The following is a 13,114-nucleotide window of genomic DNA, read 5'->3' on the forward strand; positions in this document are numbered from 1 at the left end:
TCAGTAATTATAAATAAATTAAGCCAGTAAATGACACGGTAAATCATTAGAAATGAAAACAACATAGAAGAACACAATTCATACATATACAATATGAATCGATCAGAATATAATGACAAATCACATTTTGGGTAATTTAAAGAAAAAGGTAGCACAGCACAACCCTTTCCAGCAAAGTATAGTGTGAAAAATAATATATTCCATGAAGAATAGCAGAATATTTCTCAAAAAAAATGTAACTAAAGGTCGACATACAAAATAATGATCAAATTTAAGGTATAAATGTCGCTGATGAAAGATGTACTGATTTTTGTTGCACTGGGTGTCTATTGTGGGCCTTGTATGTGTAATACAGTAAATAAAATTTGTTAGTTTTTACTTTTACACAAGAACCATTACCCTAAAGCTTAAAGTAGAAACATCGTACTTATTGTAAGGTGTTTTAATTTGAATCACGGACACTTAAAAGTGACATTGCTCCTGTTGTATCAGCATGCTAGTGTTCCTGTTTTTAGATTCTTGCTGAGATATTTCAGATTAGCCTCATTCTAATTCTGAACTATGGCAGACTAGTTTCCAGCAGTGTGACTTACCACTGGAACAAACTGAAAAACAAAGTGATGTTTAATGCACTCATTCGACTGATTCAACCACATTTCAAAGACTACCATTGCATTTTGGCATTCTGTCGCAGATTACAGTAAGCAGGAAAGAACAAAACAGAGTGCAGATCTTCAAAAGAAGAAATCTACAAAGCATGGCACACAAATAAAATGGAATTCCAGTGTTTGAACTTTAATCAGGACAGTAAACTTAATAACAGTAGTAGCGCAACTTGCAGTAGTAGCCTTCATGTAAAAAAAGGGACAAACCAAACATGCTTACATTGCAACTGAAGTTTAAAGATTGATCTCTATTGAGCTGAAGTCACTCTTATTGACTATGGCTGTATAACTTTGCTAAATAAAACCCAGAATTTGTACTGAAATGAAGAGAGCCATTCTGGGTTTTAATCTGCAGATGTATCCAAGTAACTGTAATCCTGCTTCATGAGACAGTTAAAAATGTAAGATCCATCGGCACTCGAAGGGGATCGTTCTCTTCACACCAGAACATGGCATCTCAAGCAATTCTTTAAGCAGCAGGAACAATGTGACAGCAGTGTTTCATGTTCTTAATAAATAATGAAGAGTCATAGCTGGGGGTGTCTGGGATTGAAGCCCGAGGGTCAGCTGTGTGATTTCGGCCAAACCATAATAAATTTACATCCGTTCAAGATGCTCCTGGAAGAATCTGAAACATTTCTGAGGTGCAACGCGGTGGACATCTAAATACATTTATACAATTAAAGATGACACAAATAAATTACACTAACCCAACACTCACACATTCGCAAGCACACATTCATATACCTGATAAATAAATTTAAAGAACGGAAGATAAAAACATGATGTACAGCAGATGGCATAATATACAAGTCAAGATCTATACGAGGCGACCCCCACCTGACCAGTGAGCTCATTAAATATTACGTAGATCTCCCGCTGAGTGTAATTTTACTCGACTATGAGGCTTTTGGATGTTTGATGAAGTGGAAAAAAACAACACTTGCACTTGCAGAGTCCAGTAAAGTGTCTATTTGTGCCTCCTTCAGGTGGGAGCTGGGAGAGCATCTTCCTCAGAGCCTTAAAGGAACACAAACTCATCACTGTTACTTATGTTGTTACTCCTGCCAAGTTTACCCGGAGGCAAAATGTGGGCTGCTGGTCCACTGTGGTTGCTGCTGTGACCCTCAAGTCCATAGTCCTGACCCTGGCCCTCTACGAAGGTAAAGATGGGGTATTTCTCCTCGGATGATGACAGAGCCTGGCAGGAGAACAAAGGAAGTCAAACAGAAGGCCTCAAAACACCACAGAATATATCATATATGTACAGTCAGGTCCATAAATACTTGAACATTGATACAATTTTTGTCTTTTGGCCAATGGATGTGAAATGAACCGATGAAGGTGTGCTTCAAGTGCAGACTTTCAGCTTTGGAGGGCGTTTACATCCAAATCATGTGAATGGTGTAGGAATTACAACATGTTTTATGTGCGCTCTCCACCTTTTTAAGGGACCAAAAGCAACTGGACAGTTGGCTGCTCAGCTGTTCCATAACTAGGTGTGTGTTATTTCTTCATCGTTTCATTGACAAGGAGCACATAAAAGGTCTCGAGTTAATTGATCTGGTGAGGTCAACTTTCAATATGAAGTCCAAAGAACTGTCACTATCATTAATCAAGTCATCATTAGGCTGAAAAATCAAAGCAAACCGATCAGAGAGATAGGAACAACACTAGTTGTGGAAATATCAACTGTTTGGTGCATTCTTAAAAAGAAGGAACACTCTGGTGAGCTCAGCAACACCAAAGACCTGGAAGATGACAGAAGTGTGGTGGATGACAGAAAAATCCTTTCCCTGGTCAAGAAAAACCCCTTCAGAACAGTTGGCCAGACCAAAAACATTCTCCAGGAGTTGAAAGTCAACAATTAAGAGAAGATTTCACCAGAGTGAATACAGAGGGTTCACCACAAGGTGTAACCTGAATCCAGTTGAGCTGCATTTCACTTGTTGAAGACAAAACTGAAGGGAAAATGCACAAAGAACAAGCAGGAAGTGAAGACAGCAGCAGTAGGGGCCTGGCAGAGCATCACCAGGAGCCAAACCCAGCGTCTGGTGATGTCTATGAGTTCCACACTTCAGGCTGTCATTGAATGCAATGGATTTGCAACCAAATATTAAAAGCGACAATTAAATTTATGATTATATTAATATGTCCAATTACTTTTGGTCCGTTTAAAAGGAGGAAGGCACATATAAAATGTGATGTAATTCGTACACTGTTCACCTGATTCGGGTGTAAACACCCTCAAATTAAAGCTGAAATTCTACACTTACAGCACATCTTGATTGTTTCATTAAAAATGCGTTGTGGTGGCGTACAGAACTGAAATGCTAAAAATTGTGTTAATGTCCAAATATTTAGGGACCTGACTGTAGTTGGATTAAATGGAAAAAATGTCAGACCAGGAGAGTACAAACATACATCCTCTAAACAATTGTCTGAGCCAAAATTATGATAGTGAAATAATAACAGTTTTAATTAGTTCCTATTTTCACAACTATTTATGTGTTGTTTAGTCTGTAAAATGTACATAGAGCTGCAACTAATGACTTCTTGTCTACAGTAAAGAGTTTGTAAATCCCCAGATGATCCTAGATCACCAAACTACCTGTTTTTTCTTCCAGTCAGCTGTACAAAAATAATTTTCTCCAACAAAACCAGTGGAAAGTGTGCATTACAGCCTTAAGTATACATATTAAATACAGATTCAAAAATAGGACTACAGCTTGCTGTCGTAGATGACCAAAAGAAAAGCAGCAAATGCACAGATTTCTATGATTTAGAACATGTTCGTCACTTTACTTAAAATATAGCTGTAATAATGGAATGTCAGAATAGTTCCAGAGTATGTGCAGGATGATGAATATAAAGGTTGTTTCAGTTTTAAATGTAATTTCCAAGAGCGCAATGTGGTGTCTCCAAATTTCTTATGTTTTCTCACCTAAAACTACAAAACTCACATTTAAGAAACTTCAACCTTTTCGGTCTCAAGGATTAATTCACGGCAAAAATCATTTCAGCACTTTGCTTTAAACTCAGGAACAGACACATAAACAGAAGTCAGGAGCTGCAATTTTCTGTTCATTTCTGGCAACCACTGTTGTTAAATTTAGAGGCACTTAAGTGGGAGGAGGGTGTAAAACTCACCATGCTAACAGCAGAACATAAAGACTCAAAGTCCTTTTTGTTCTTGGCGTAGAAGCCGATCGTGCAGCTTGGATCCATGCGGTTGAAGGGCATCTTTTTAGGAGAGCTACAGTGGAATGACTGCAGAGAGAAAGTAGGGGATATGAAGTTTGTCAACAGAGTCAAGTGTAACCAAGTCAACAACCGTGTCATCTTTAAAAAGCCCAGATTATGCTTTTAGGGCTTTTCCCTTCTTTTAGTGTTTTATATAGCTCTCTGAAGAAGTTCTTCTTCCCCACAGAAAACACTGCTCTGTGCTTTCCTACAACGCCTCATTTGAAGTCTAGGCATTTCTTATGTCCCTCATTTATGTCACAATGCAACACATTTACATAACGCTTGCCTTGCGGCTGGTTTGGCACCGCTTCAAACAAAGAATGAACAGCTGCCTCACACTCTGCCATTATATCCTCATGACATCTACCATACTCAGAGATGCATACACACGTGGACAAAATTGTTGGTACCCCTCAGTTAAAGAAGGAAAAACCCACAATTCTCACTGAAATCACTTGAAACTCACAAAAATAACAAAAAATAAAAAATGTATTGAAAATTAAATAATCAAAATCAGCCATCACTTTTGAATTGTTGATTAACATAATTATTTAAAAAAACAAACTAATGAAATAGGGCTGGACAAAAATGATGGTACCCATAACTTAATATTTTGTTGCACAACCTTTTGAGGCAATCACTGCAATTAAACGATTTCTGTATTTGTCAATGAGCGTTCTGCAGCCGTCAACAGGTATTTTGGCCCACTCCTCATGAGCAAACAGCTCCAGTTGTCTCAGGTTTGATGGGTGTCTTCTCCAAATGGCATGTTTCAGCTCCTTCCACATATGTTCAATGGGATTCAGATCTGGGCTCATAGAAGGCCACTTTAGAAGAGTCCAACGCTTTTCTCTCAGCCATTCTTGGGTGTTTTTGGCTGTGTGTTTTGGATCGTTGTCCTGTTGGAAGACCCATGACCTGCGACTGAGACCAAGCTTTCTGACACCAGGCAGCACATTTCTCTCCAGAATGCCTTGATAGTCTTCAGATTTCATCGTACCTTGCACACTTTCAAGACACCCTGTGCCAGATGCAGCAAAGCAGCCCCAAAACATTACTGAGCCTCCTCCATGTTTCACCGTAGGGACAGTGTTCTTTTCTTCGTATGCTTGGTTTTTGAGTCTATGAACATAGAGTTGATGTGCCTTACCAAAAAGCTCCAGTTTGGTCTCATCTGTCCAAAGGACATTCTCCCAGAAGCTTTGTGGCTTGTCAACATGCATTTTTGCAAATTCCAGTCTGGCTTTTTTATGAGTTTTTTTCAGCAGTGGTGTCCTCCTTGGTCGTCTCCCATGAAGTAAACTTTGGCTCAAACAACGACGAATGGTGCGATCTGACACTGATGTACCTTGGCCTTGGAGTTCACCTTTAATTTCTTTGGAGGTTGCTCTGGGCTCTTTGGATACAATTCCAACGATCCGTCTCTTCAATTTGTCATCAATTTTCCTCTTGCGGCCACGTCCAGGGAGGTTGGCTACTGTCCCGTGGGTCTTGAACTTCTGAATAATATGAGCCACTGTTGTCACAGGAACTTCAAGCTGTTTAGAGATGGTCTTATAGCCTTTACCTTTAAGATGTTTGTCTATAATTTTTTTTCGGATGTCCTGGGACAATTCTCTCCTTCGCTTTCTGTTGTCCATGTTCAGTGTGGTACACACCTTTTCACCAAACAGCAGGGTGACTACTTGTCTCCCTTTAAATAGGCAGACTGACTGATTATGAGTTTGGAAACACCTGTGATGTCAATTAAATGACACACCTGAGTTAATCATGTCACTCTGGTCAAATAGTTTTCAATCTTTTATAGAGGTACCATCATTTTTGTCCAGGCCTGTTTCATTAGTTTGTTTTTTTAAATAATTATGTTAATCAACAATTCAAAAGTAATGGCTGTTTTTGATTATTTAATTTTCAATAAATTTTTATTTATTGTTACTTTTGTGAGTTTCAAGTGATTTCAGTGAGAATTGTGGGTTTTTCCTTCTTTAACTGAGGGGTACCAACAATTTTGTCCACGTGTGTACGGAACAACATTGCCTCGCTTTGATTGGACTATCTGACCAATCACAGTTTTTCAGGAGGGGGCGCCCAAAAGAGACGGGCTAAAACCAAAGAGTTCCAGCGAGCAGCCGTATGAGGAAAACAATGTGTTCTTCGAATAATAAGCATATAAACATATCCTCCTAAAAACGGAATTATGCACTTGTAAATGTGCATAATATGGACTCGTTAATTCTATGTACAGATAAAACACTGCTGAGTGTGCAAATCACATGGTTGAAGTCCAATACGATCTGAGAAAAGAGATAAAAAGCCAGACAGACATGCAGCCAGGCCAACAAACCTCCAGTGAAAAGCTGACTTGTGTGACATCGATCATCGGCTGGCAGTAGTGAGGGTCCAGATACAGCAGTTGCTCATCTGTCACACAGAGAGAGGAATTAAATCACAGTGGTAGAGTACAAAATCAATCAATTAACAGCTGACCAGAAACAGGAGAATGGCTCTGTCATATATTACCTTCATAACATTTCCCCTATTCCTAAAGCTAGTCCCCTGCTGACCGTCATAGTGGTTGATGGCAGTGTAAGGAGGCCAAAGCCAAAAAAAAACTATACGCTGCACTTGCTTTAAATAATCATGGATGCTTGTTCCAGTAAAAATCTGTACATGTAATAAAAAAGAGCCTGACTTCCCTCTTTGAAAAGTCTTACTCCCTAACAGAGTTTGGCTTTCAAAACTTGTTTTCACTTCTATTATGGAGTCATTGTTCCAGAAAGAGGAAACTAGTGACAAGTTTATTTGAGTAAGTGTTTGCTTGCCTGACAGGTTTAAGCCCGTCTCAGCAGCAGGTACAACATTCATGTTTTTTTTTTTCCTTACCAGTGGAATCAATCCAATACCTCCTATTGCTTAGGGTTGAGACAATGAAATAAATATGATAGATTGAAGGACAGCAGTCGTATGCTGCATGTTTAGCGCAATAAATCAGGCACTGATTTACCTTTAGGAACACAGAGAAACCTTGACTTCCTTTAATTCTTTACAAGAACAAGAATAAGAGGCTGGTTCTCACCTTGGAAGCCAATGAAGTAAAGTGAATGCTTCGGTTTTCCTCCAATTATTCCAATACAACAATCCAGCTTTAGAATGTTCTGAAAAGGAACACCAAAGTTTTCAACACGAGTTCAAAGACATTATGTTAAGCAATTATAACACCCCTCTGAGGGTCGGTGGATGGATGGTGTGAAGCAGAACATACCAACCTTGACACAGTCGATGTAGGACGGGTTGAGGGCCTCCCCTCCCAGCCGGACAGGCACCAGTATGATGACAGACTTCCAGGCTTGGCTGGACGGATCAGGGACAGTCTGGCTCAGTGACAGATCGCACAAACGCACCACATCCTCTCTGTACACTAGAATCCAAAGACATAAAGTAAAAAATATTACAGTAAAGAAATGGATATAGGATAACTGAACTCAACTTTAACAATAAGAAATCATGAAACTGAACAGATGTCTCGTCTGCAAATCTCACCTGTACAATCCTGAGCCACATAAACAGCCAGGTTTTGGGCTACAGACGTTTTCGCCACGGCTTTCCTGAAATAAAAAAAAGAACAAGAACTTCATGTCTCTACATCTGTAACCATATCAACTGTGTAAATGATTTCAGAAAATAGTAAAGCTTGTAAAAACATTCCCTCTTCAAACATGGAACTCTTACCGTAGTATGTGTGCCACTATACACGGACCGTACCAATCACCAGCCTTCTTCCCCGAACCTTTGCCAATTTCCACCAGCTGGTGAAGGCCAAAAGGCGCCAGGGGTTGATCCCCAAACCAGGTAACAAGTTTGTGGTGGATGGGCTCTGCTTGCCTGTCTTTTGCAGACTCAGGCCTTTTCTTCTGACTACATCTGGATGCCTGGCTGCCTGACAAAGACTTCTCAGGGGTGTTGGGTCCTCGTGGAGAACCAAAGGAAGGGATGGGGACCCCTCCAGCCCGAGCTGGGGAACGTGGTCGGAAAACCTCAAAGTCCACATCAGTGAGCTGCTGAGCACCTGGCCAAGCCCAATCTACAGAACACAAAAAGGCTTGTATATAGTCATCGAGAATAGCAGGGCTGAACCTCTTTATATTTTACTCTGCAGTCATTAACAATCTCAGTGTAGCTTCTTTTGAGAGGCAGAAGAATTAGCATGGAAATACAAGGAAATCATGTTATAAATAGACACAGCAGGAGAAAGACGCAGTGCACAAGTGACTTTGAAGACAAACAGTCAGCAGCATAAAAAGAAAAGAACAAAATAAAACAGAATAAGTAAGGCCTAGAAAATACGGGGACAAAACAAAAGGAAAATTAGGAGGGATAAGCAGCTAAATATACTAAGGCTGGATAAATAAAGGCTGACAGCAGAGATATAAAAAGGACCAATGGACAAAGAGAGAAGATGAAAGGAAACAGGGTGGAATTTTTTTGGTTATGAGTTCATCTGTTCATTGGAGTACTTGAGTTGTGCAGACAAAAGCAACATGCAAGGGTCATATTTAAGAAAAAATGTTTTTTTTCCCCCGACTAATTAGGCTGCATAAAATCAGCCAGCCTGTTAGAAGGTGCTGACTGGTAATCTCATGCCACCCAATGCATGTAAAAATGTGTGTAACAGATGGAGACACACACCTCTGGGCATCAAATGGACAAGGAGCCCCTGTGCCAGCAGCATCTGCCCACTGCGCAGCATGCAGCCCCAGCCACAGTCTGTAGTCCAGGTGGAGCCCTCCAGCTGAGGGAAATCCCTCCTGTAGGTCAGCCAGATCCTCGACACAAAAGCCAGACGGAACCGCTCCACTTCGTCTGAGAGGGGATGGAGGAGGAGACAGTAGGGAAAAAAAAGGAAATTAAAGAAGCCAATATTTATTGAAGCAAGAATCTGTGTGTAATTTCAAACAAAAGGCCTCACTTATAAAGACTATTTATATAGTATCTACAGTGTATAGAATCTACTATATTTTTTTGGGGAAAAATTAAAGCATTTGTATGTTTTTCTCCCATTGCTTAGTTTTCATACGTAAACCAGACACACTTTCAATAGGGAAAAGGTTTATAGTATTGTGGTAAACCAGAACACACATCACTACAACACCTGGGGTTTGCTGTTCTTAAAGCTTCTCTTTCAAGAGAGGAAATACACCATCTGCTGAAAAGGTTTCGATTGTTCAGATGCATTTGATGTTCACCTTCACTGTTGAGCAGATAAGAATGTCCCAGCACAGTAACTGGTGATATCTTGTTAAAGGAGGTTTTAGACTTAACAGTCCAACCTACGGAGAGAAAAAGAAAAAACGCTGGAGAAAAGACTGGCAAAGCAGGAATCCTTGCACGTACATAAAATACTTATTCACATGGCAGAGGCCCCTGCACAGTCGTCCTTCTTCGAAACTGACTACAAACCATATTTGACGTTGTTCCATGCTGACATCATCTTGGCCTTCAGTTTGTCCATCTCATCCGGCTCTCTGGTGGCTTCTCTGCTGGGGTCGAGAGTTTGAGGCAGCCTGGGTCCAAAGCTGTTCTGCCGCTCTGGAGGCTGCTGCCTCCGACTGTCCACCAGCTCATCCTGCATGACTCCCCCGACGTACTGAGCTGCACTTGGGGAAACCGAGTTCATCCCTCTGAGCCCTCAGAGCTGAACTCTGGTAATCCTCATTGCAACACTGGACTGATGGGGAAAAGGAAAGGAGGAAAGGGGCAAGACAGGAAGTAAAATATTAACTGTTTTTACATTTTCATTCCTCACTCTGCCTGAAACTCTTTAACTTATTACATGTGCCCTTCAGCCTTTCAGTGCTGGTGTTCTGCTTTTCTTCTGCTACCTCAGTCTGCGCTGTACTTACAGCATTTTTTTTGCAGGTCCGTCTGGCTTATCCAAATAAAGGGAACAGAAAGCTATATAGACAAAAAATGATTTGACTGGCTGTGGTCAGATGGCTCTTGTTGCATACACCGTATTTGAATAAATTGTTTTGAACTTCAACCATGTTGTCCAACATCATGCTCTTCAGAAGACAAAAACTTTAACAAATGTGCAGTGAACACATTGACTTTAGGCAGGCAGAATTCACAAATCTACTACATTTTATTAAACACGTTGTTACAGAGAGGGTAACTGACCGAGTTAAGACTGATGTTACAGATTAACTTGTAGTGATGCTGGTTTCTTGGTTATGTAAGTTTAATAGAGACTGCTGAAGTTCTGATTTGCATCGTATACAAAAGTGTCAAACCACATAAAATTTGCTCAAACTCTGCCCACTGACAAGTTGAAAAACTGGCTGATGGAAAGTACATTTCTTTAGAAGAGTTTTAAAAAAATACACATTCTGCTGGTTCTAACTTACTAAAACTAAAAATGAGCTGCCTTCATGGGAGTGTGGTAACATCGAGCATGGAAGTTCACTGCTGACCTTGAAACAGTAGCATTAGTACAGGGTATGGACTCTTCATCAGTCTTTTGATTGATGGCCAATTTACACTGTATTTGATGTTTTTTTTTTTTTTTTACAGATTAATCAATTGGCCCCTGCACTAGCAACATTAACAATCTGTCCTCTGGTCCGAATCTACGTATTATGTTTGACTCTGAGTAGTCTTTTGATGTGACCAAAGCGGTGCTCAACCAAGATCATGTCATTCCTCTCACTTGCAGACTTTAAAAATGCTTTCATTTCCTCCAGACTTGCCTGTTGTAATACTCTTTATTGTGGTATCAGCATGTGATACATTCAAAGATTACAGTTAATTCAAAATGCTGCTGTTCGATTTTTCTTTACACTCACCAAGAGAGACAACCATATGAACCCCATCTAGCTTCCATTGAGTAATTCCCAGTGAGTTTTAATATAGTTTTAAAGATCTTACTGCTCGTTTCTGAAGCTTTGAATGGTCCTGTCTATATCTGTGATCTGCTAACTCCCTGTGAGTCTTATCACTGTCTCCAGATCCCCCAGCACAGCCCTACTGACAGTTCCAAACTCTTAACTAGCAAATAAAGTTCACCGGGCCTTTACTGTTTAAGATCCTCAGCTCAGGTTCCCTGTTTAGAGGTCTCAAAAAACCAAATCCAGCATCAGCTTTAAAATCACATGACATATTCATAACTGTTGGTATTTGTTGGAACCATTAAAATATATTATCTAATGAAACTGTACATTTTGGATCTTATTTACTTGTGATTTTTTGGTCTTATTGTACCGCACTGCGTAACTTTCTTTCAGAGAGGTGTTCTATAGGTAAAAACATTGAATAATTGAGATAATGTTGATCAATCCCAATGATTCTAGTAAGTCACAGCCAAAAGCTCCTAAAAAAGCTATACACCTAATTTTCATTTGTTAATGCTTATTTTTTCCTCAAAGTTAAATTGTTCAGACTGAACTGTTAAGCTTTAACATGTGCATGTCAAATCAAGTCCTGACATCCAGAGAAAGCACAAATAAACGCAACATGTAAACTCGAGACATCTGTCAACTACTAATTTCACAACACAGTGCACGAAACAGTTTGGGAAAGCACCAGCGACGTTTCCCTCCTGCCCTGAAACTGATGAGTAGTAGTTTCAGCAGAGAACAGACAGTGCTACAGTGTGTAGTCACCGATCGCACTGATGGAAACAGTTCTGTGAGAACAAAAACCCACATCATGTGATTACCATTTGACAACCGGTATGTCGGGCTTTTTCAGCGTCTGTGAAAGTCATCTGATTCTGGTGGCTGTCATTATCATTCACAGGGTAACACAATTCCACTGCTTTGCTGCAGAAATGCTTAAATGTGATCTGTCACGACACGAGCAAGGTATGGTTTCTTTGAATATGTCAGCTGTAACTCTCACCAACATCCTCGCAGTAATTTCAATATACTTGGCATAAAGAGCCCCCAGTAGCGGACACCTTTAAACACCGCACATTCCCCTTAAATGAAAGATTCACGAACGAAGAACTACGTACCTGACACAGAAGACGGTTAAGCTGGTCGATACCTTGTAGTAGGTTCACTCATTTCGCCGATTTCCTCCCTCCTGGCAGACGTCTGCGGTCTGATACTAGCTTGCTGAACAAGCTAACTTCAGCGGTATGAGACGCTAGCCCCGGCGTTACCTCGGTAACACTCAGGGCTAATTCACCAAAGATTGTTATGATTTTCCTACAAAAAACCGATGATGTGAGGACGGTAAACCTTCCTCCATTTAACAAACTGGGTGATTTGTTCACACAGACATACAGATATGTCAGAACATAGCAGCTATGTTTCCCTGTTCAGCCACCTCTTTGGTAGCTCCCTGAGACGACAGAGGACATTTACTTCCTGTTGTCCTTTCCTGTCGCGACATGATAGGTTGAAGTGATCGGTACGAAAAAGCTGATTGGATATTATTGAACTTATGGCCAAACGAAGGGTGCTATTGGGTAATATTAAGTCTTACTGTTATGCAATCTGTACCGTGGGTTACAAAAAAATAATAAAGATATAATTTTTATATTCTAAAATATAAATTTAATTTAATTTAATTCAAACAGTGCCACTTCACAACATCAATTATTTATTTTTCATGCCCCTCAGAAAATAATGACCTCTCCACTACCATGAGCGATGTGCTACTTGTACCAACACAAATCTTATTTTTACTCACACCATTATTTTCCTGCTGAAATGACATAAAGCAACAAATCATAATCTCTTTTCTTGTTTAAGAATTGACAGATATCTGATGATCATTTACCAATGGTGGAAAGTAACTGAGTGAACAGATGTTCCTTTTGCCTTGATGATATTGTAGTATGTCAGAAACTAATTAAATAAGTACATTTCCTCAAGTATCTACGTACAAAACTGACACCTTTCTTGTACTTTATACTTCCATTCTACTTCAAAATATATGACTTTTTGCTGCAATACAGTTTGACAGCTGTAGTTATTAAGTGATTTACAAATGCAAATTTATGAAAGATTATGCTTTGTTATGAATAAAATTCTAAACACAACAGAAATGTTCATATTTGTGTATGAAAAAAATGCATAAACAATTCAATTGCCTCAGCTTTTAATGTAAATATTTTCTGCTCTAAAATTATGTCAATAATTCAATACAATGTTTGATAACTTCAGGGGTTGGATTGCTGGTTAGACAAAACAAGTATT

General features: G+C 39.7%; 1 protein-coding gene across 1 annotated transcript; it reads right to left on the reverse strand.

The window, feature by feature from the left end:
• Window positions 1–774: 774 nt before the first annotated feature.
• atg4da (autophagy related 4D, cysteine peptidase a) lies at window positions 775–12,288 on the reverse strand. Its single transcript, XM_022190628.2, has 11 exons — window positions 11,923–12,288; window positions 9,369–9,636; window positions 9,155–9,238; window positions 8,598–8,771; window positions 7,641–7,992; window positions 7,452–7,516; window positions 7,178–7,329; window positions 6,988–7,066; window positions 6,256–6,332; window positions 3,816–3,935; window positions 775–1,866 (listed from the first exon to the last, which is right to left on the reverse strand). Exons 2-11 carry the CDS (start codon window positions 9,583–9,585, stop codon window positions 1,687–1,689), a joined length of 1,500 nt encoding a protein of 499 aa, XP_022046320.2. The 5' UTR covers window positions 9,586–9,636; window positions 11,923–12,288; the 3' UTR covers window positions 775–1,686.
• Window positions 12,289–13,114: the final 826 nt, after the last annotated feature.

This window comes from Acanthochromis polyacanthus, chromosome 3 (genome assembly GCF_021347895.1).
Source record: "Acanthochromis polyacanthus isolate Apoly-LR-REF ecotype Palm Island chromosome 3, KAUST_Apoly_ChrSc, whole genome shotgun sequence".
In the NCBI taxonomy this organism is placed as follows: domain Eukaryota; kingdom Metazoa; phylum Chordata; class Actinopteri; family Pomacentridae; genus Acanthochromis; species Acanthochromis polyacanthus.

Bases quoted from the DNA above. Each gene is read 5' to 3' on its own strand.
- atg4da (XM_022190628.2), bottom strand. From the start codon at position 9,585: ATGAACTCGGTTTCCCCAAGTGCAGCTCAGTACGTCGGGGGAGTCATG. The intron at 7,993-8,597 runs GTGTGTGTCTCC...TGTGTTCTGTAG, and splicing joins TGTCCATTTGATGCCCAGAG to ATTGGGCTTGGCCAGGTGCT. The intron at 7,330-7,451 runs GTGAGATTTGCA...TTTGGATTCTAG, and splicing joins TGTGGCTCAGGATTGTACAG to TGTACAGAGAGGATGTGGTG.